This window comes from Ailuropoda melanoleuca, chromosome 7 (genome assembly GCF_002007445.2).
Source record: "Ailuropoda melanoleuca isolate Jingjing chromosome 7, ASM200744v2, whole genome shotgun sequence".
NCBI lineage: Eukaryota > Metazoa > Chordata > Mammalia > Carnivora > Ursidae > Ailuropoda > Ailuropoda melanoleuca.
Genome location: NC_048224.1, coordinates 50,781,520 through 50,805,593, shown reverse-complemented (window position 1 = coordinate 50,805,593; position 24,074 = coordinate 50,781,520). Strand labels below are relative to the sequence as shown.

Here is a 24,074-nt window from a genome sequence, read left to right as displayed (position 1 = left end):
AGGCGCGAGGCCCTCCTCCCGCCTCTCCGCCTACTCCAGCCTCCGCCGCCTCAGCTTCCCGAGCGAGCCCTGCGGCTGCCGGAGCAGCTCCCACGGCGGAGCAGGAGCCGGATGGTCAGAGGAGCCCGGCAGCCCCAGCAGCCCCGGAGTCGCCTGGCCCCCAGGTGGGGCAGGAGCTGGGTCGAGGTCGGGGCTGGGGATGGGCTGGGGGCGCGGGAGCGGGCCCAGGGGCAGCGGCTCGGGGCCGTGAAGCATTCGGGGCTCCGAGACGGGAGGGGCGGAGGGTTCAGGCTGAGGGGGGATTTGGGGGCGTCCAGGGGCGAGGGAGTGGGCTGGGCGGCGATCGCATCCTCGAGGTCGGATGAGGGGCGTGTGAGGGAGGAAGGGACGCCGAGGGGTGAGGCTGGGGGCGCCGGGCCGGAGGGGCAGGGCGCGCGCGCCCCGTGGACGGGCCGTGGAATGCGGGGGGCGCGGGGCCTGGAGGCGGGGCTCNGGGGGTGGGCACGGGAAAGGGGAGGCCGGAGGGGCTTGGCGGGGGTGACGAGGCAGACAATGAGTAGGTGGAGGTGGGTGGTTTTGGGGAGCGGGGCTGTGACGAATAGGAGCTGAGGATGGAGTGAGGGACCAGCAGGGAGAGCGGGGTTTGGGCAAAGCAGACATTAGGGGAACCGTGAGTCCCAGGATTGCCTGGTCTTGGTAAATAGGGGAAACAGAGCATAAGGCGTTTGTAAGGTCAGGTATGAGTTTAGCCAGCCTATAGTCCTAGAAGGGTGGTACACTGAGTTTTTGACTGGCACAGTAGGGCCAGGAGATGTGTTCTTACCTGTTACTTTTAGTTACCGTCTTATTTGTTTGGTTTGTAGACTGACTGGCACGGTGGAGAAACCACCTCGAAAACGGAAAAGCAGGTAAGGCAAAATGCCTTCCTATTTTGCTTCGTGTTTTTCCATTTGCTTGGCTACACCTATGCCATACTGCATAGTTATACACTGTCAGTAGATGAAGTTTTTTATTTAGCTCCTTTCGTAATGAATATAACTACATGCAAAATTTTTCTTTTGAGGAGTTCAAAGTACTACCTGTACCGTGTGTGTGTGTGTGTGTGTGTGTGTGTGTGTAAGGTTATATGGGAAAGAGACGTGGGTAACTGAGAAATTCTAGTTTTTTACTTTAGCTATAATTTCAACTTCTAAAAAGCTAGTGTTGGGGTGGGGCGAGGGGCTGGCTCATTTCGTGGAGCATGTGGCTCGATCTTAGGGTTGTGAGTTCGAGTCCCACATTGGGTGTAGATATTACTTAAAAATAAAATCTTCAAAACAAAACTAATGTTGGGGCATCTGGTTGGCTTAGTTGGTAGAGTGTGCGACTCTTGGTCTCAGAGTAGTGAGTTCGAGCCCCACTTTGGGCATAGAGCTTACTTTAAGAAATAAATAAAATGTATTAAAAGCTGATGCTTATTGAACATCTGCTATGTGCCAAGTACCATCTGCAGGTGCTTTGTATGTATTATCTTTTGTAATCTCCAAGCACCCCAAGGAAGTGTGTACTCTTTTTTTTTTTAAGATTTTATTTATTTATTTGACAGAGAGAAAGAGAGAGAGACAGCGAGAGAGGGAACACAAGCAGGGGGAGTGGGAGAGGAAGAAGCAGGCTCCTAGTAGAGGAGCCTGATGCGGGGCTCAATCCCAGAACGCCGGGATCATGCCCTGAGCCAAAGGCAGACACCCAACAACTGAGCCACCCAGGCACCCCAGGAAGTGTGTACTCTTATCACTATTTTGCAGAAGAGGGAACTGAGGCACAGAGAGGCCAAGATCACTCGTCTAATAAATAATGGAACCCACATCTGAATCCAGGCAGTCTGACTCCAGAGCTTAAGCTCTTACCCTTTATACTATAATGCCTCTAATAAAGATAGAGTGAAAATAGATTTTTCTTACTGCCTTTTCTTTTATCGTCATACTTAGTACATAGAGTCTAACAAATCAAACCATAGGGAAATAGAAACAGGGCTAAGGAGTTTGCAAACAAGTGACTTACTACTTGAGTGATGAAGAGCATATATCCATCCCATAAACATTTTTATGTGCGTTTCACATGTCAGATACTGTATAGCAATTCTGTGTGGTCATGAGAATATTTCTTCTGCACAGATGTAGGCAGTGGTCTAGAGAGAAAGTAAGCTACAGTAGTGAGGACCACCAGTAGGACCACTGTCATAGTTAGTACTTGGTAAGTTACTGATGTTAGTACGCGGAATACCTCAACAGTAAGTAGATAGGAAGTGCTGATGACAGAAGTGCTACCAGCCAAAGGTCCTTTGTCATTCTTGGTTTGTATTGTTCAATATGGTAGCCATATATGGCCATAAAGCACTTGAAATACGGCTGGCATAGCTGAGGAACTGAATTTTAAATTTTATTAATTGTAATTAACTAAATTAAAAAACTGGTACTTGACTCACTGGAAAATATTCAAGTATGTTTGGAAAAATTTGGGTATGTGAATCTACTTTTTCATCTGTAAGTTTTATGAAATCTATATACAGATCAGATATTTCCAGTGAAAATTTAATGTCCAAAGAAGATGTGCTCAAAGTAAAAATACACATCAGATTTCCAGTTAGTATGAAGAAAAGAATGTAAAATTTCTTATTACTAATTTTTATATTGATTGTATGATGAAATAATATTTTAGACATATTGAATTATATAAAAGTACTACTAAAATTACTTTTCACTTTTTTTTCTTTTTACTTTTCTAACATGGCTATTCAAAAATTAAAAATTATATATATGGGTTACATGACATGTTTTTTTTGGACAGATTTTAATTGTCATTATCCTGCTGGCAGTCTCTTGCTGTGGCCTCCTGACTGCGTTCTCTACCTCAAATCCGTAATTCATTCATCATGCTGTGCACGTTAGTCTTGTAATTCTCCTGCTTCAATCCTTCTGTGGTTCCCCATTGCTTATTGAACATAATTCAGACTTTTTAGCTTAACGATAAAAAGAGACTACCTTTGGGGTGTCTGGGTAGTTCAGTTGGTTGAGCACCCAGCTCTTTTTTTTAGCTCCTTTCATGATCTCACGGTTGTGGGATCGAGCCCCTGCGTTGGGCCCTGCACTGAGCGTGGAGCTTGCTTGGAATTCTCTCTCTCCTCCCTCTGCCCCTGTTCTCCCTCTCTCTCTGTCTTTTGCCCCCACCAAAAAAAGTGACTGCCTTTATTTCTCTTCTGCTTGTCTTTCCAGTGACAGTTTAATACATGACCATGAAAATTCTCAATAATGGACCTATTAAATGTCTAATATTAAATGACTTAACTTTCTGGTGAATCCTGCACAATGGTTGAATTGCTAAATGTAACTATGTTCTTTTTGCTGTTCCCAGAACTTATGTTCTCTCTTTGCTTTGGGTTTTTGCACATGATTTCTCTTTCTCTCTGGAATACTTTCTCCTTGTTCCTTGGCAAGCTTCCTCCTTTAAGACTCTTAGCTCAAATGTCACATCCTGTGTGTGGACTTTCCCACCCTCTCCTTCACCTATCTGCTCTTATGATAGCTGGTATATAATGCTTTGGGCTGCATTTGAATCCTAGCTCTGTCACAGATAAGTTGTGAGATCATATGTAAGTTAATAAACCTCCCTGAGCCTTAGTTCCCTCAGCTGTATATGGAAATAATAAGAGTTCAACCCTGGGGCACCTGGCTGTCTCATTTGGTAGAGCAGGCAACTCTTGATCTCAGAGTTGTGAGTTCAAGCCCCAAGTTGGGTATAGAGCTTACTTAAAAAAAAATTTAAAAACAAGTCAGGCTCCCTGCTTAGTGGGAGTCTGCTTCTCCCTTTCCCTGTGTTGCTCCCCCTGCTTGTGCTCTCTCTCTTTCTCTCTCAAATAAATAAATAAATTCTTTAAAAAAATTTTTTAAAAGAATAATTAAAAAGAGAAGTCCAACCCTTAGAGGGTTGTAAAGTGCTTAGTATATATAGTGCCTGGTACACAGAGAGTTATACACTCAATTTTATGTTGAAAAAGCAGCCTTCAAATACCCTTCATTTCCCACCTCTTTTCTAAATGTATACAGGCTAAAGGATTAAAAATAAGGTATTAAGGCAAAGAAGAAATGAGTGAAGAATAATAAACCAGTGGCAAAGTTAGTATGTAGACTAGAAAATACTGTACAGTTACTAAAGATGGGTTCCGTATTTGGCTTTGAGTTTTCTCAAACAAAGCAAAGAAGAAAATAAAGCTCAACTTCCAGATTCATGGTGTTTAGAAAATCAAACACATGTGGTTTTTCTTTTTTTAAGATTTTATTTATTTGAGAGAGAGAGGGAGAGAGCACGAGCGGGGGAGGGGCAGAGGGAGAAGCAGACTCCCCACTGAGCAGGGAGCCCCATGTAGGGCTGGATCCCAGGACCCTGGGATCCTGACCTGAGCCAAAGGCAGACACTTAACTGACTGAGCCTCCCAGGTGCCCCCAAACGCATGTTGTTTAAGAGAAGTACAACTTTTTTTGATTGTAAGATCGTTCTTTGGGTTTTTTTAAGATTTTATTTACTTGACAGAGAGAGAGAGCACAGGCAAGGGGAGCAGGAGGCAGAGGGAGAGGGAGAAGCAGGCTCCCCGCTGAGCAGAGACCCCCCCCCCCCATGCAGGCCTCGATCCCAGGACCCTGAGGTCATGACCTGAGCTGAAGGCAGACGCTTAACCGACTGAGCCACCCAGGTGCCCCTTGATTGTTAGATCTGAGAAAAATTTTTCTCACTGGTCTTCGTGGTGGGGACCCTGTGATTATGTGTGTGTGTGGTGGGGAATCCCAATAATAAACATAGTAGTGAGTGTTTAAAGATTGCTTCTTATAATGCTCATCAATCCAGGTTCATGTAATGCCAATGAACATTCTCCAAAGAGCTAAATCAGTGTGTAAGTATACAGCTCCCCGATGACTTGACTTGGTTCAGAGATAAACAGGGATGAAGAAGCTGCAGGGATTCTCTTTATTCCCAGCATCTAGACGAGTGCCTGGCACTTAGAAAACAGCTGGTTGAATTATTGAATGAATGTGTCCTTAAATACTTCTCTATGAATGTTATTTCCTTCTTTTAATTAAAAAAAGTTTTTTATTGTCTTTGTTTTTTTTAAGTTTATTTATTTTTTTTAGTAATCTCTCCACCCAGCATGGGCCTTGAATTTACAATCCCAAGATTAAGAGTCACATGCTCTTCTCACTGAGCCAGCCAGGCGCCCCTAAAACTATTTTCTTAATAATACTGAGACTTTACCTGCATTTTTCCTATTATCCACTCTCATTCACAGTGGAGTTTTCTGAGGCTACAATTAGGAGTGATTTCACTTCTGAGGGCTAATGGAATGTTTGTTTCTGTATTACTGTGATTAAAATTTTTCTTGCACAATCTAATATAAATATCGATGGGTATACTCACAAAGATAGTTTTCAAGAGTTGTTAAGGGGCTCCTACGACCAACAAGTTTGAGAGCTGTGTGAGAGAACATATCGTGAGAAAGATGAAATTGTCCTTCACTCTCAATTCTTGGGATGCTCCTTTAACAGTAGGTCTCTCCTTGAGGCGCCTTTCCTTCCTTTGGGTGTTTGACACTTAAGGGTTCAGATTTGCTGCTGCTGGGAGTCCCCAGCATGGGTTTCCGAATATTACTTCTTGTAACCAAGTTTTAGTAAGCATCAGGCAGCAATGAGTTTAGGCTTTTTATTCTTAGTCGAGAATCACGAGAACATGTATTTTGCATATCTGATTAGGTCAAACCCTGATCAAGTCAGGATTTGGACCTGAATGGACAGCCAGCATACATATATCACTGAAGAGGTCCTGTGGGAAAGACCATGATTTTCCTGAGAAAGCAGTTCTGGAATTGCTCTAAAAATAGCATACAAAATGACTAGTTAAGGCCCTAAAGATGGATTGTAAAGAAGGGATGTAATGATCATAGCCAAAAATTTTTTATAGCTGTTATTATCAGTTGCATACTTTGGTCATAAAAATTTTCAATATCAAATGGAATGACTTCCTGATGAACACTTCAAGATGAATTAATTGTTGAATTTGGTCTTAAGCATCCCTTGAGTTGGCCTGCTGTGTAGAGTTGTTGACTATTATGCTATATATCCTATTACAGTTGGGAAAACGGTTGCCAAAAGTGTCATTTGTATTTTAGGATAGTTGCTGTGAAGTCATTCTTTTTGATAGACATTAGTTAGTGGCTGAATTTTTTTTCCTTAAGTTTTTGTTTAAATTCCAGCTAGTTGGGGCGCCTGAGTGGCTCAGTCGTTGGGCGTCTGCCTTAGGCTCAGGGCGTGATCCCAGCGTTGTGGGATCGAGTCCCACATCAGGCTCCTCCGCTGGGAGCCTGCTTCTTCCTCTCCCACTCCCCCTGCTTGTGTTCCCTCTCTCTCTGGCTGTCTCTCTCTCTCTGTCAAATAAGTAAATAAATCTTTAAAAAAAAAATTCCAGCTAGTTAACATATAGTGTAATATTAGTTTCAGGTGTAGAATAGTGGTTCAACACTTACATACAATACCCGGTGCTCATCACAAGGGGACTCCTTCATCCCCATCACCTATCGAACCCAACATTCCCCCGCCCTGCGCTCCCCCCACCCCTGTTATCTTTGGAGAACATTCCTAGTACACACCAAGCTATAATAATGTTTAAGAGGAACTAAGATAATTTGAGATAAGCATTTCATACACTACTCTTATTAATTCTTCCTGTATTTTTTTCCTCACTAAAACTTTTCTTTATCTTAGTACATCTTTGTATCCCTAGCACTGAGTCGGTGCTCAATAAAACTATAGTGAACCAGTAAATGAATTGGTAGCAAGAGGACGTTAGTGTAGGTTGAGGCTTCAGTGGTCCAAAATTCTGTGACACTATTTAAGGACCCTGATAAACTGTACTAGACTGAAAGGAGTTTTAAGATTAGGAAATTTGATCTCTACATGGTTTTGGAAAATTCTGAAGACTTCAACATGTCTGCTTAATAATGTTTTGGTTATGAGAGTATCCTCAGATCCTGTCAGGAACAAGACCCGTTTGTCTGGATAGGATTCATGTTGATTAAAGCTTTACTGTATGATTTGGGAGCTTTTTTTTAGCGATGTGTTTAAAGCAAAGAGATATAAGCATTTCGATGGTATATGTAATTTGTCTAAATTACATTTGAATTCTAAAAACATCTAAATGCTCTCTAGTCCTGGGTCCCAGGGATATGACACGAGTAAGGTTTGGCCCTTGCTGGGGTAAAACTCACGTAGTAATGGAGAAGGCAGACCCAAACAATGGGACAGTGTAATGACTATGTATACAAAGGGTTTATAGTAATTGTGCATACTGGTAGTGAGGGCACTTTCCACAGACATTTCATCTAGGCCCTGGAGGTTTTTAGGAGGTTACTTTGGCCGTAGTGTGACTATTGAAATGACAGAGTAGACCCTGGATGGACTGACTAATGATGAGGTCTTAAGTGAATTGAATTCAGGACCTGAACCAGGGCAGTGTCAGGTGTGGAAAGAAAGGTGTCTTTAATAGTTTGGGGCGTGGTGTCAGTTTTTAGAGATTAAGCAGTGATTCTCAAAAAGGGGCAGTTTGGCCTCCCGGGAGCATTTGGCAATGTCTGGAGACATTCTTGGTTTTCACAACTAAGGGCATCTAGTGGGTGAGGCCGGAAATGCTGCTGAACATCCCACGGTGTGTAGAGTGGCCTCCCACATCGAAGAATTATTCAGCTCAAATTGTCAGTGATGCTGCAGTCGAGAAATCCTGGACCAGAGTAGACTCCCAGCTCTTCCAAATACTGCCTTTGGGCTCAAGAACAAAGTGTGGATTTAATTTCTGAACCTGTTTGCCCTTTTGCAAAAAGCAGGTGTTGACAGTACTTCCCTTGGAGGATTATTGCCCCCCTCTAGTAGCATATAAACTGTATGAGTGCAGAGATTTTTGTCTACTTAAACAATAGATTCATTGAAGTAATGAATGTAAAGTACATGATAAGTTACCTGACATGCATTAAGTATTTAATAAATGATACCTGTGGCTGTCATTAGTTTAAATATTTTTATTTTGCTTTTCCTTCTAGTCTTTTTACAACACATGTTGATTGAGGTATTATTAGTGTTAAAAAAAAGTGTACCAATTTTAAGTATGCAATTTGATGGGTTTTGATAAATGTATACAGTTGTATAATCACCCACTTGTAATTATGATCTTGAACATCGCCATTGCTGCCCTCCCCACCCCCACATTTGTTCCTGTTGCCTTGCAGGCATGATTTTGGGAACCACTGATTTTTTTTCCCTATTATGATAGCTTTGTTTTTTCTAGAATCTCATATAAGTAAATCATTCATTAGATAGTCTCCTGTGTCTAGGCTTCCACTTGGCGTAACGCTGTTGAGATTCATCCCTGCTCTTGTTCATAACTGTAGTTAGTTTCTTCTTATTGCTGAGGAGCAATGTATGCATGTTTTTACATTGTGTGATTTTACCATAATTTGTTTATGCATTCACCAGTTGACAGCCATTTGGCTTGCTTGTGGTTTTTGGCTAGTATGAATGCGTCTGTTAAAGAACATTTGAGTTAAGTCTTTGGGCATACAGATATGTTTTCATTTCTCTTGAGTAGATAGAAGCCTACGAGTGGACTTGCTGGGTCTTATGGTAAGTGTATGTTTAACTTTTTAAGAAATTGCCAGACTGTTTTCCAAAGCAGCTGTACCATTTTGCATTCCCGCCAGCAATGTTTGGGATTCCACGTGCTCCGTATCCTTGCCAATATTTGGTATTGCCATTCTTCTTCTTTTAAAAAGCTTTTTCAAGGTATAATGGCATACAATAAGGCACACGTATTTAAAGTGTACAGTTTGATAAGTTCTGACACACGTGTATACCCTTGAAACCTTCACCATTGCTTGCCATTCTAGGGCTGTATAGTGGTATATATCATTATGTTTTTAATTTGCCTTTAATTTGATCACGTTGAGCATCTTATAATGTATTTATTTGCCCTTCATAAAACTTCTTTTGTGAGGTTTCTTTTCAAATCTTTTGTCTATTTTTTATCAGTCATTTGTCTCTGTATACAGTTATAAGGGTTCTTTATTCAGGAAACGAATGTTTTGCAGATATTTTCCCCCAGTCTATGGCTTCCCTTCTCCTTTTCTTCACAGTATATTTAGCTTGAATGATAGGTCGGATGGCAACACTTTTAATCGAGACAGCAGAGACAGAAGCAAATTTGGAAGGGTAAGATTATGAGTTTATTTTGACTATATAGAGAGTTCATCATCTCTCACCAGGCTGGTGGAAACATGGGTCTGGAGCTGAGAAGGCAGTAGGGCTTCAGATACAGAGTTGGAAGTCAGCAGTAAATAGTTATCCAAGTTATGCAAATGAACGAAATAACCGAGGGAGACCATCTTGAGCGAAATGTGAGGAAGAGTAGAGCATTATAATAACATGGTGTGGAAATACACCAGACTGCTTTCTGTTTTTGGCATGTTCTGTCTTTCTTTGCAGGATTATCTGTCCATTGCAGTCTTTCTGTGTATAGTCATCAAACAAGTCACGTTTACCTCTGGGAGAGAGATCCCCATACTCTGTGGTGAGGGAACAGATTCTGGAAACCGGGTGAACATATTCCAGTTTACACTGAAACACAGGAATATCCGCTAGAAAAGTTTGTGTGTGATAGTGTTTGCCTTAGTAACATCCCTACAGAAATGCAGTGGTTTCGGTAAAGCCGTTCCTTATAGCATGTGTCAGTGAAAACCTAGGACATACCAAAATGCAGTTCTGCAAAAACAGATTTTACAGGGCCCAAGATATGGACAAAGTGGTAAGCATTTTCATGGTAATATTTGACTCAAGAATAAAACCTAGACTGGCTCAAGCAGTGATTTTTTTTTTAAGGGTGTTAAAAAATGAGCCCAAAGATTCACTGGGACTAATTCAAGGGCTCCCTAGAGGGTGAGAGGAGGCAGAAGAAAGTTAAACAGCCTAGCCTCTGAGGCTCTACTTAGTCTGTTTGTCTGTCTGTATCTGTGTTTTTAGTATGGAAAATTTCAAATACAGACAATATTAGAATGCTACAGTGAACTTAAATTGTTCTTCCAGCTTCAATAATTATCAGTTGAATCCTGTTTCATTTATATACCCTCCTACTCTAACTGAAGCCTATGCCATACATGGTATTCATCTCTAAATATGGTAGTATGTGTTGTTGAAAGATAAGGACTCTTTTAAAACTCATTACCATGATACCATTGACAATAACTTAAAAATTAACAGTATTCCCCTAGTACCATCAAATATCTTGTCAGTGTTCAGATTTCCACATTTGGCTAACTGTTTTTTAAAATGTCTGTTCAGGGTGTGTGAGTGGCTCAGTCGGTTACACATCCAACTCTTGATTTCGGTTTGGGTCATGAGATCGAGCCCCATGTTGGGCTCTGTGCTCAGCGGGGAGTCTGCTTGAGATTTTCTCTCTCCTCTCTCCTTTTGCCCCTCCCCCCCCAATAAATAGATCTTTACAAAAAATAAATAGAAATAAAATGTTCAAATCAGGATTCAGGTCAGGTTTGTAGCTTGCAATTTGTTGATTAGATCTCAAGGTCTTTTAAGTCTGTAGTTTTCCCACTCTTTTCCCCATGCTGTTTATTTGTGGAAGGAAGTATGTTTGTTATTAAGAGTTTCCACAATCTGGGACGCCTGGGTGGCTCAGTCGTTTAAGCATCCTGGGATCGAGTACCACATCGGACTCCCTGCTCAGCCGCTCCCCCTGTTTGTGCTTTCTCTTTCTCTCTTTCTCTGACAAATAAATAAATAAAATATTTTTAAAAAAGTTTCCCACAATCTGAATTTTTAATTTCTTAAAAAGTTGAGGTATGATTTATATACAATAAAATTTATCTATTTTAGCATACAGTTTTATGAATTTTGACAAATGCATACAGTTGCTTACCCACCACTGCAGTCATGGTCTAGAACAGTTCCATCACTCCCCAAAATTCCCTTCTGCCCCCACTGACTACTTGGCAGCCACTGACCAGTTTTTCCGTAGTCTGAATTTTGCTGGCTCTATCCCCATGGTATCATTTAGCATGTTTCTCTATTCCCTGTATGTCTTATAAAATGGTAGTTACAACTAGTTCTAGACATTTGATGATTTCAGGTTTATTTTATTTTTTATTTATTTTGGAGAGAATACTTCGTAGGAATGGTGTGTACTGCCATCAAGGCTCCTCATTTTTTGATGTTAGGAACCCATAGTAAACAGTGTCTATATTTATAATCTCATTTGGGGTTATAGATGGTCCCATTCTGATTCTCTCATTTTTTCTTCATTATTAGCTAGATTACTTCTATAAAGAGAAGTTTCCCTGTTGACTCTAAAATTTTTTAAATTTTATTTTTGTAATTAACATAGTGGAATTGTTTTTTATGTGTGCAATTCCATGAAATTTGAACATGTGTAGATTCATATAAGCACCACTGCAGACAGAGTATAGAACATTGCCGTTGCCTCAAAAAACTCTCTTGTGCAATCCTGTTGCAATCACCTCCTCCTTGCATCCCTGCTCCCTGGCAACTGATCCGTTCTCCTTCCGTTCATTGACTATTTGATTTTCCTTAAGTGCAGTGAGTAAAAGGAAAAGCAGGATAAATGCTTCTTTGTCCCCCACTTTTTTTTCCCTTACCATATTTCAGTATGAGTTTGTTTTCTAGCAAACTCCAAAGGCAACTGGCTTGCTTGCTTTCTTTTTTGTTTCATAAAAAATATTATCAACTCATAGATTTGAACATATTTGATAAATTTCAGTCCATTATGATTATTTTTCTTATTGATGTTCACATTGACTTAGCTTTACCCAGTGGAATCCTCTTTAAATTGGCTCCTGGGTCTTTGACACAACTCCAGTAAACTTTGATAGCTTCCTTGCTTCCTGCTTAGACAAGGTATTCCAGTCCCATCTTGTATGTTTCCTGCTCAGACCTAGAATTGGCCATTCTCCAAACAGACCTGTTTCTTCTGGCATCACTCTGTTTCTATCTGTTTATATCCCGAGACTCTATTTGAAAGAAAGGACTGCACAACCTAAAAGTTTTTTGAAAGCAGTGAATCTAGAGGAATGGATTATATATTATGTTTTTCAATAATCCTTCATAAATATATTTATAAAATTTAGTATTTACATTTATGATAAATGTTGAGTAGCATACAGTTGGGAGTTATATTTTAGGTTAAGATCCTGAAATACAGGTAATCTATGATGCTGAGTATGGCTGGATCAATTGAGAGATCAAGTTACTAGGTGATAGAATTGATTTTTTCTTCTTTATGGAAATTATGGATCCCTAACCTAAGTGGATGGGTTTCCCACAAGGCCAGGATTTTTCTGGGTTGGGCGGGGGGTGGGGAATCCCAGGCAGAAATACATGGATATATATAACTAATTGCTTAATGTTTTATATATTCTCTAGAAGAGTATAGCCTGGAAAAAATTGTGGGTAATATATTACTAATGGAAAAACCTTGATGTTTTGATGGAGTAATCTGTTTAGAACTTTCTTTGAAGCTACCAAGATTAGGGATGCCTGGGTGGCTCAGTCGGTTAAGTGTTTGCCTTTGGCTCAGGTCACGATCTCGGAGTTCTGGGATCCAGTTCCGCATGAGGCTCCTTGCTCAGTGGGGAGCCTGCTTCTTCTGCCTGCAGCTCCTGCTTGTGCTCTCTTTCTCTCTCTCTCTCTCTGGCAAATAAATAAAAAAAATCTTAAAAAAAAAAAAAAGAAACTACCACGATTAATGAGTTGTAAATTAGTAAGTTAATTGCCTATATAGTAGGGCTATGAATTTTTTTAAAGATTTTATTTATTTATTTATTTATTTATTTATTTGGGGGTGGCACACAAAAGAAACTACCACGATTAATGAGTTGTAAATTAGTAAGTTAATTGCCTATATAGTAGGGCTATGAATTTTTTTAAAGATTTTATTTATTTATTTATTTATTTGGGGGTGGCACACAAGCAGGGGGAGGGGCAGAGGGAGAGGAAGAGGGACAAGCAGATGTTGCACTGAGCAGAGCCTGATGTGGGGCTCAGTCCCACTACCTTGAGATCATGACCTGAGTCCAAACCCAGAGTCGGATTCTCAACCAACTGAGCCACTGAGGTGCTCCAGTAGGTACGAATTTTATTTTACAAAATTAGATAACCAAGAAATGTTACAATATTTTAATTCCTTCACATGAAATTAAATCCAACCTTGGGACACATGCCCTTCCCACCACCAATCCACCAAACTGATGAAAAATTCAATCTCAGTGACTAAGAATGGGCATCCATCCCTCTTTAGGGTTGTCTAAGAATCTGAGAGCCTTATGAGGAGGTTAGCAAAGGCTGAAAGGTAAATTTTCAGCCCATAACGGCTGTGACTGGTAAGAATGTTGTCTGAGAGAGTATGGTTCCTTGATGTTTGGTGGCTCTAACAGTTATGGCCAACTTCAGGCACATGAATTTTTGCTAGGTATGGGGATTCCAGCATAGAAGTTTCAGCTTTCCTAGGTACAGCACACACCGATTTCCCTCCGAGGACCTGTCATTTATCTACAGCACTGCTGGGAAGCGGGGTTGCAGGCCTCCTCTTTTTGTGGGTGCTGAAGAAGTCCTTCCCCTTACTAGAGAATTCACTCCTTTTTTTTTTTTTTAAAGATTTTTAAATTCATTCATTTGAGAGAGAGAGACAGAGCACAAGCAGGAGGAGAGGCAGAGGGAGAGGGAGAAGCAGACTCCGTGCTGAGCCGGGAGCCCAATGTGATGCTCAGTCCCAGGACCTGGAAATCATGACCTGAGCCCAAGGCAGACACTTAACCATCTGAGCCACACAGGCTCCGCAGTTCATTCCTTTTTTCTTCTTGTTTCTACCTTTCTGCCCTCAAAGGTACTGTTCTTCCATCCTTCCCTCAGCGTCATCTCCTCAAGGAGCTCACATTATCAGAAAACAAACACAAAACTCCCTTGAGGCTAGGACTGTCTTAGAGACTAGGGAATACAGTGAGAATAAAACATCCATTGATATCTTAATAACTATCTGGCTACTTTTTTTCCTTCAATAATTCCTAGTCCCTGTAGTGGTTTTAAAGATCTGTCCACAAATTGGTCCTCCTTTCTTTAAGAGATGGAGCTTAATTCTCCTCTCGAGTGTGGGCTGGACTTTGTGACTCCCTTCTAGTGGCTAGAAAACAGCGGAAGTGATGAGACCTCACATCCCAGATCAGGTCGTCAGGAGACTTCGGCTTGTCTTGGGCGTCCTCTTTCCCTCTCTCTCTCAAATCACTTGCCGTAAGGGAAACTAGCTGCCATGATGTGAGGCAGCCCTGGACAGACGAGAGCCACTTGCCATGTTGTGAAGATCGTCAGCCAATGGCGAGATCCACATGGTAAGGAAGGAAGCCTGCCAGCAACCACATGAGTGAGCTTGGAATGGGCTCCTGCATTAGTTGAGCCCTGAGATGACTACAGCCCTGGCCAACAGCTTGACTTACTATCCTGGCTTCACAAGGGCTGAGTTATATAAGCCTGTGATTTTGGGAGATGGGGGGGTGTCTCCTTTCTTTCGACACTGGCTCTATTTTACCCAAGGGATCAGTCTCTAGCTAAGCTTTCTTTCATTCTGGGTAGGTCTCTGATGGGCACTGGGAGTGTGTGTGTGTGTGTGTGTGTGTGTGTGTGTGTGTTTTGGAAGCAGCTATCTCATGATTAAAGGCATTGCTGGACAACTGACTTTCAGGCCGTGATGTGTGCCTGTCGTAATAGCCGAATCTCTAACCATTTGCTTTTCTCTTCAGAGTCGTTGCTCTGTCCTTGGTCTTTTGTCCCATAGATTGGGAGGTAGTCCATGCTCATGTTCACTCTTATTAAGGCAAGAGCCAAAAGGTCGTTGCCCAGTGAAATTCAGTTTTCCTCTGCCTGGTATCTGTCACTAGATTTTGAACTTTTTTCCAACCCCTTCTTGGCTGTCTTGGAAGAGTGGTGATGGTTAATTTTATGTATCAGCTTGACTGGTGCTTAGACATTTGGTCAAACGTTATTCTGGGTGTGTGTCAGGATGTTTCTAGATGAGAGTAACAGTTGAATTGGTAGACGGAGTAAAGTAGATTGACCTCCCCAATGTGGGTGGGCCTCATCCAATCAGTTGAAGACCTGAAAAGAACAAAAAGTCTGAATAAGAGGAAACTCCCCCTGCTAGACTGGTTGAGTTGGGACATCAGTCTTCTTTTGCTTTGGATTTGAGCTGAAACCTTGCTCTGCTTGGGTCTCCAGAGTGCTGGCTCTTAGCCTGGAACTTAAACCATAAGCTTTCCTGGTTCTCAGGCTTTCAGACTGCAACTAGAATCATACCATCAGCTCTCCTGGGGTCTCCAGTTTGTTGACTGCAGATCTTGGGACTTTTTGGCCTCCATAATTGTGTAATCCAATTCTTTATTATTTATCTACCTAGACACACGCTCACACACACATGCACACGCACACACATCTTGTTGGTTCTGTTTCTTAGAAGAACTCTGACTAATACATAAGCTTCATCTTTTTTATGGCCTTACTTTGTTTCATCCCTAGTTTGCCAGAGTGCTCCTAAATTTGTCAGTGTTCCTACATAATTAGCCGTGGGTTCTCTTCATGGTTGCAGTCTGCCATGAATTGGCCATCTTCACCGTGAGCTAAATAAAAGGAGAAATGCTTGTGTTTTCATAAACTTGGCAGCTGTTTTGGAAACATTTCACACTAAAGCTAGGCATCATTCTTTATATTCGTGTTTTGCAGTTGGGTTTCTTTCTCCCAAGCTCTCTCCATGTCCTCCCCGGGGCCTCAGAAGCATATTTGCCTGTTTGGCAGGATCCTAGGAATTCTTCCTGGATGGAGGGGCCCATGATTTTCAAAAAGCCTGCAAAGTGGCAGTCAGAACTTCTAAAGTTTTATTTATTTATTTATTTATTATTTATTTTATTTTATTTTTTTAAAGTAATCTCTACACCCAACATGGGGCTTGAACTCACAATCCTGAGATCAAGAGTTATGTGCTCTTTTGACTGAGCCAGCCAGGTGCCCCAGAATTTTTAAATTATTGTGACGATTCCAAACTATAGCATTATCTATGTATTTTTAGAGAACAACTGCCCCCCCAGAAAAGACTTCAGATTTAGAGCAGTTGCCATTAGCCTGTCTTTCTAACAATAAATAATCAAGTCATTTATCTATTGTGGTGACCCCTAGCTGGTGATAATGAAATTGTCATCAATAAATAAGGAGATTTCTTACTTTCTTAAAAAATAGGAATATGTATCTATATTGTCTCAAACCAGTTTTAAGTGATTGAGATACAAGTTTAAAAGAAGGGAAATGCTTTTAATAGTTTATAAGAGAATTCTAGAATCTGTATTGTGAAAGCTTCTTTACTGAATCCAGCAGTAGGCACAGTAGGAGAAATTCTACTGTAACATACCAGAAAAGGAGGTCCTATACAATTCCTCAGTCTCGGTCTTTCAAATATGGTTTACTTACATGGTCATTAATAGCTGACATGTATTTCAATGTTTCCTAAGAATTTTATCCAAATCAAATGTCTCATATACCTGCTATTACATATTTTATATGCCCTTGTAACAAAATACCAATGAATTTAGAGGAGGTGTTAGTGAGTTGTCTCTCATTATTGATTTTTCTTAATAACCAGATACCAGGGGTGCCTGGGTGGCTCAGTCAGTTAAGTGTCTTCAGCTCAGGTCATGATTCCAGGGTCCTGGGATGAAGCCCTGTGAAAGGCTCCCTGCTCAGTGGGGAGTCTGCTTCTCTCTCTCCCTCTGCCTCTTCCCGCTGCTCGTGCTCTCTCTCTCTTTCTCACTTGTTCTCTCTCTCTCTCTCTCAAATACATAAGTAAAATCTTAATAAAAAAAAAACCCAGATAACAAAACTACAATTGTCATATAGATGGCCACAGAATTTTTTAGTCTTAAAAAGAGGTTCTTCTATCTGAAAACGTTGGAAACCACGGGATTAGATCTCTTTGGAGCTCTTTCTAGCCCTGTTATGTGGAAAGGAACTGTGGCTTAGGGATGGAGTCTGTGTAAGGATGTGTGTGAAGAGCATCCCAGAGCATGCTGATGAAATCCCCTGGGCTTTGGCTGGTTTCTAGTCACTCCTTTTCTTTTTTTTCCCCCTACATGCCCTAGGGGTTTGATTCATCCTTTTTCCAAGAGTCATTTGGTAATCTGTTGATCTCTCTGCCCATAAACCCTCGTTTGAAAGAGAATGCAGGTGCCTAAGCTTTCCCTCACCTTGTTAACTGAAAGTGTTTGATGCTTTTTCATTTTCAAGAGTTTTTACTGCCAGTAACAATAGAGAATTAAATGAATGAATAAAAATTTACACATTTTAGAATTTAGAATTTTATTACAAATAAGAGGTATCCCTAACCTTCACTGGAGGGTAAATGTGTAGAGCTCAATTTTCTAGTAGTTGCTGGAATAAAGGCAATAAATTAAATGATGTCAAAAGTTTCTTTCAACTCAAATATCTTTAATTTTTAGGGAGAGATTATTCACTTTACTTCCTTTGTCACTCTCTTATTCTGGGAAGTACCTACCTAACCATCTTTTCTTCTCTTTTTCTCTGTTGTTTGGCCCTGAAGATAATTACTTGTAGGCCTTTGAATTCATTTCATTGCAGAGGAGGAGAAGCTCCAGGTATTGTTTTCAATCACTCTCTCTTTTTTGAAAGATTTTATTTACTTATTTGACCCAGAGAGAGAGAGAGTACAAGCAGGGGGAGCGTAAGGCAGAGGGAGAGGGAGAAGCAGGCCCCTGCTGAGCAGGGGCTGATGTGGGGCTCCATCCCAGGATCATGACCTGAGCCGAAGACAGACACTCAGCCAACTGAGCTACCCATTTTCAGTTTCTTTACTTTACCTGTTGTTTTTTGCAGGAAAAGTCTACTTAATGAAAACCAATAAACACTATTAACAAAAAATCACCTTTGATATAAACTGACACATAACCTTCCATTGGTGTGATAGATGTGTTTCCCAAAGATACTGGTAATAGCCAGGTTCGTTCCACATATTCTCACATTGTGACCTTGACACTCCTCCCATCTACTGTTGAGATTTGTGTCCCCGTCTCTTAATCAGAGCAGGCCTTTGTAACCGTCTCCACCAGTAGAGCATGGCTTGGGCAAAATCGTGTGACTCATGGGGCTAGGTCATAGAAATGCCACGTGCTTCTACCTTCCCCTCTTGGGATACTCACTTTTGGATCCAAGTTCCCAGGCTGTGCTGTGAGGGCTCAAGTGAGAGTCTGTGTGAGAGAAAGTGAAGCTCCCGGCCCTCAGCCCCAGCTGAGCTCCCAGCTGACATCTAGCCTCAGCTTGCCAGCTGTGTGAGCGAGCCGTCCTAAAAGTGGATCCTAATCCTCCAGATCCCCATCATAGAGCCCCAGTGGGTGCCCCCGTAGAGCAGAGAAGAGCTGTCCCTGCCAAACCCTACCCAACTGCAGATTCACAAGCGCAATTGAAGACTGTTGTTTTAAACCACTAAGTTATACAACAGGGGATGACTGACTTGTTATTCCATTTTGCCAGAGCTTAGAGAAGAGACCCTACTATATATTAAAGTGCTTCAACTTAGAAACAAGACATTTTTCACCTTCAAGACCACTGTTAGTAACATAAAAGAAGAAAAACAGATTCTGTGTCCTCTTCCCTTACAGATTTTTATCTCCTAGGCTTTCATTTTATGTATTTGCTAAATTAGGGGTCTTTTTATTTAAACAGTAGTACAAAATAGCAAAAATTGGAAGTAATATCCCTGCCCAGATAACTCCATTCTTAATGTCCTTCTAATGTAGAAAGTTGTATGAATGTTAATAATGAGCAGTGACTTTGGAATGATTCAGGTGAGGTACGTGACCTTGGAAAGCAACATTCTCTTTGTAACTCAGTTTCTTGTATAAAATGGTATCTACTTCATAGGGTTGTTGTGAGCCTTCAGTGCTGTATATATACCAAGTGTTTAGATAGTGCCTGTCACAAAATGTTGGCTCTTTATTACTACTGCTAATCACTATTACTATTATCGGCATTATTATTTCTAGACAAGGGAGGGGAAGGATAACCAGCAGAAAGGTTGCAATCTGAAATGATGGAGTAAATATTGCTAAGAGGTTAGGGACAGAGGGATGTTGGGAAGTCTAAAGTGACTAAAGAATTAATAAATGTGTTTTAGATTTTTATAAGGCTTAAAGTTGCACTTAAGAGGTGAAAACCAGAGGGACTCTTTTGGGAAAAAGATTAGGGAGAAGGTGATGAAGAAATTTCAAAATCAGGGTGGGGGTAGGCTGGTGCTGGTTTTTGGACTTCTTGATAATGATTGGCATTTACTGATACATTAGCCAGTGACTTCTCATATATATTACCTGTTGTCACTAGTTCAATTTTTAACTAGCCCTTTAAATTTATTAATGAATACTTTACATGCAATAAAATGTATAGATCTTAAGTATTTGGTTCAACTGTTTGTTTTTATCAATTCTTAATTGTTTAGTGTTCAGGTTGATTACAGAGTAGAGTCAATAAACTAAATGGGAAGAGGGGATGAGGGAAGATAACTTAATTCCCAGGGTGCTCGTTGGTGCTTATTAGCAGGTCAGGTTAATATTTGTTACTTCATTAGAAGACAGAAGGTGTTGTTCCCATATACAAACAGAGAAGCTCAGGTTCAGGAAAGTGAAGTGATTTACTTAGAAGTGATTCAGGCAAGACAAAACACAGGTTTTTTCTGTCTCTATGATATTTTTGTGGTTACAGTGTGAAATAGTGACATTGGCATTTTTTTTTTTTAAACTTCAGCGGAGATAATTTCCCATGAGGGTTTATTAAAGTCCCATAAGTAAAATGAAAACAGTTCTTGAAGTGCATATCTTCTAGTTTCAAATGCTTCAAATTTCCTCATGCTACTAAAACCATTATTTTTAATTTTACCATTTTCTATAATTGATATAGTGTAATTTATCACATATTCCTCTCCAATGGCTAAGGTAATTAGGTAAAATTAGTTGTTTGGGATAACCTAGTACAGTTTTATTTTTAAATAAAGAAAATAAAGATCGTTAAGAATGAAAAGAAATCTGTTTCCAGATAGCTAATGTTATTACAGGTCTTATTTTTAAATAAAGAAAATAAAGATCGTTAAGAATGAAAAGAATTCTGTTTCCAGATAGCTAATGTTATTACAGGTCTCTTAGATATAAGAGTTAAAGGTAGAAATGCAAGCGATGTTACTTAATTTTCCTGGATAACAAACGACCTTGTGCTCAAGACTTTAAAATTAGTACATTATCAATATCTTGGAAGTTCCTTATATGCCTTTCTTCTATGGCATTCTCTTCCTCCCCTCACCTGTTAGAGGAAAGCACTATTTGAAATCATTGTCATTTCCTTGCATTTTCTTCCATGGTTTTACAACATGTGGATGTAACTATACATATGTTGTTCAGTTTTAGATTTGTTAATCTTTATATGCATGAAATCACACTGAATTTGTTCTTTGGTTTGCTTTATTGATTCAACATTAGGAGTTTGAGATCTTTTCATGTTGGTGGACATAGATGTGTGCCATTTGTTTTCACTGTTACATAGTATTCAGTTACATGACTGTGTCACAATTTTTTTTTTCAAAGATTTTATCCATTTATTTGAGAGAGAGTGTGTGAGAGAGAGGGAGAGCGAGCACAAGCAGCAGGGAGGGGTAGAGGGAGAAGCAGACTCCCGCTAAGCGGGGAGCCCCGTATGGGGCTTGATCCAGGACCCTGGATTATGACCCCAGCCAAGGGCAGATGCTTAACTAACTGACTGAGCCAGCCAGGTGCCCGGCTGTGTCACAGTTTATCCATTCTCCTGTCTATGAATACTTGAATTGTTTCTCAGTTACAAACAATGCAAGCATAAACATTTTTTTAAAAGCATCCCCTGTACATGTGTAAGAGTTTTTTAGGGTATATGTTTAAAGACAGTCTAGGTCGTATAAAATGGGCATTGTCAGTTAAATATTGACATTGTTTTCTGAAGTGGTTGTACCAGCTTACACTCCTATCAGCTACTTTTGTGAGAATTCCAGTTTCTTACTTCCTCCTCAGCACTTGGTATCTTATTTTTTTCCTTCAAGAAAACTTGTAAAATTTCATTCTTAAGTAAGCACTATTACCTGGGCCCTTCACTTCTCAAACTGTGGGATTGTATAGGACTCCTCATTTCACCTCCACTGCCATACAATTTTTACAGATACTTGCTTTTTATGACAGCAACAGCTGAAAAAACAGCTTCACAATGATATGACATTATTGAAAGGAATATAAAATAATCTAATGTTAAAACTCAACTACCTAGAGCTTATCGGTTGTGTGGTATCTGACAGATGTCACTGTGTTTCCCTTGAAATTTTAAAATATCTGGCAGCATGCTTGTAAATTTGCTGTGGTGGCCTGAAGCGTCTGAACACACAGTTTGGAAACCACAGCCTTGGAATATTAATCATGGTTACCTCCAGAGAGTAGAATTTCTTCTTTTTTTTTTTTAAGATTTTATTTTTAGGTAATCACTACACCCAGTGTGAGGTTCGAACTCACAACCCCGAAATCAAGAGTTACATGCTCTGCCAACTGAGCCAGCCAGCCACCCCAGAAAGTAGAATTTTTATTTATTTCTGTATTTACTGGAATTTCCATATTTCCTTTTTATTTATTTATTTAGATTTAAAGATTTTATTTACTGGGTACCTCAGTTGGTTAAGCATCTGCCTTTGGCTCAGGTCATGATCCCAGAGTCCTGGGATCGAGCCCCATGTTGGGATCCCTGCTCAGTGGGAGTCTGCTTCTCTCTCTCTTCCCTCCATGTTCTCTCTCAAATAAATAAATAAAATGTTTATTTTTATTTATTTTTTTTAAAGATTTTATTTATTTATTTGACAGAGATAGAGACAGCCAGTGAGAGAGGGAACACAAGCAGGGGGAGTGGAAGAGGAAGAAGCAGGCTCATAGCAGAGGAGCCTGATGTGGGGCTCGATCCCATAACGCCGGGATCACGCGCTGAGCCGAAGGCAGACGCTTAACTGCTGTGCCACCCAAGCGCCCCAATAAATAAAATGTTTAAAAAAATGATTTTATTTATTTGAGAGAGAGAGAGAGAGAACGAGCAAGGGGGAGGGACAGAGGGAGAGGGAGAAGCAGACTCCCTGCTGAGCAGGGATCCGGATGTGGGGCTCCATCCCAGGACCCTGAGATCATGAGCTGAGCTAAAGACAGATGCTTAACTGACTGAGCCACCCACATGCCGCTATTATTATTTTTTTAAAGTAAACTCTACCACCAAGGTGGGGCTCAAACTCAGGACCCTGAGATCAATAGTCAACATGTCCTACCTACTGAGCCAGCCAGGTGCCCCCACGTTTCTTTTATAACGATCATATAACACTTGAGAGAGATCAAAGAAACAATTATTTATCTACATATTATTTTTAAAAGAAATTATTAACTGAAGTCCATACTTTATCCTGCCTTTTTAAAGTTTTTACCTAATGTCCTTTTTCTGTTCTACACAGGAACATTTACACTACTTTATATTTAGTTATCATATTTCCTCAGAGGCCTCTTGACAGTGACAATTTCTCAGACCTTTGTTATTTTTGATGACTTCAGCAGTTTTAAAGCATATTGGTCAAGTAGTTTCTGGAATATTGTTCAGTTGGGGAAAATCACAGAGGTAAAATGCCATTCTCATCCTGTCAAGGGTACATGCTACTACCTACATGACTCACGACTATTAATGTTAACCTCGATCACCTAGCTGAAGTAGTATTCATCAGATCTCTTCACTGTACAGTTGTTCCTCATGATGTGCAGTCCATAGTTAAAGAGTGGCTATTACGTGTCGCTTATTTGAAGGCAAAGCATGTAAATTATTTTAACTTCTTCCTTATAGGAGACTTGTCTGTCCTCCATTTATTTATTTGTCTATTTATTTATATTCAGGCATTTATTTATATAATTGGATTCATGGATTTTTTCTTTTTCTTTCTTTTTTTTAAAGATGTTATTTATTAGAGAGAGAGCGCGTGCGCACGCATGAGTGCAGGGGCAGGCGGGACAGAGGAGGAGGGAGAAGCAGACTCCCTGCTGAGCAGGGATCGGATGTGGGGCTGGATCTTAGGACCCCAGGATCATGACCTGAGCTGAAGACAGATGCCCACTGACTAAGCCACCCAGGTGCCCTGGATTTTTTTCCTTTTTTAATACTTTGGGTTATATTCTAACACTACCTTTTTTTTTTTTTTTTTTTTGCTGCTGAAATTGTTCCAGTTTGGCCATTGGGTGCTTCTCAATTTGCTGCTCTGTCCTTTTGACATACTGCTATCATTGCAGGTTAAAATTTTTTTATTTTTTTCATGCTTCCTTACTTTTTGGCACTACAAGATGCTCCAGGCTCATCTTGTATATTTCTTGCCTCAGTCATAGAATCAGACATTGCTCCAAGGAACCCTGTTTCCCTTTATTGGAGAATGGTATTAAAAATCAAGATCTAGGGGCACTTCGCTGGCTCAGTTGGTTGAACCTGTGACTCATGATCTCAGAGTCATGAGTTCAAGCGCCATGTTGGGCATGGAGCCAACTCAAAAAAAAAAAAATCAAGATCTAGGTGCTGAGTGTGCTTGTTGCTACTTGAGTACAATGGTATTAATTAGCATTCTTCTGATGATTAATGAAGTCAGGCACCTTTATATACATCTGTTGGGTTTTTGTATGTCCTGTTTTACATGTGACAAGGCTATTCAATAATTTTATTCAGTACAGAATAGTTGTGACAGGGACTATATGGCTTACAAAGCCTAAAATATTTACGATTTAACCCTCTACAGAAAAAAGTTGCTCACACTTATAGTTATGATAGCCATTTTAATGTCAGTTCTGGGTTGGTTTTGATTGGTTGATTTTCCTC

At 40.4% G+C, this 24,074-nt stretch overlaps 1 protein-coding gene across 4 annotated transcripts in view; it reads left to right on the top strand.

Annotated features, from left to right (window-relative positions):
- The window catches only part of SCAI (suppressor of cancer cell invasion), a 135,516-nt gene continuing 111,442 nt past the window's right edge, over positions 1-24,074 (top strand). Inside the window, exons 1-2 of one of the 4 annotated variants that reach the window (XM_002916332.4) lie at positions 1-164; positions 864-908. In XM_002916332.4, the coding sequence (XP_002916378.2) occupies positions 112-164; positions 864-908 (98 nt within the window). In that variant the 5' untranslated portion in view covers positions 1-111. The other 3 variants (XM_034664509.1, XM_034664510.1, XM_034664511.1) reach the window with 3 other exon arrangements.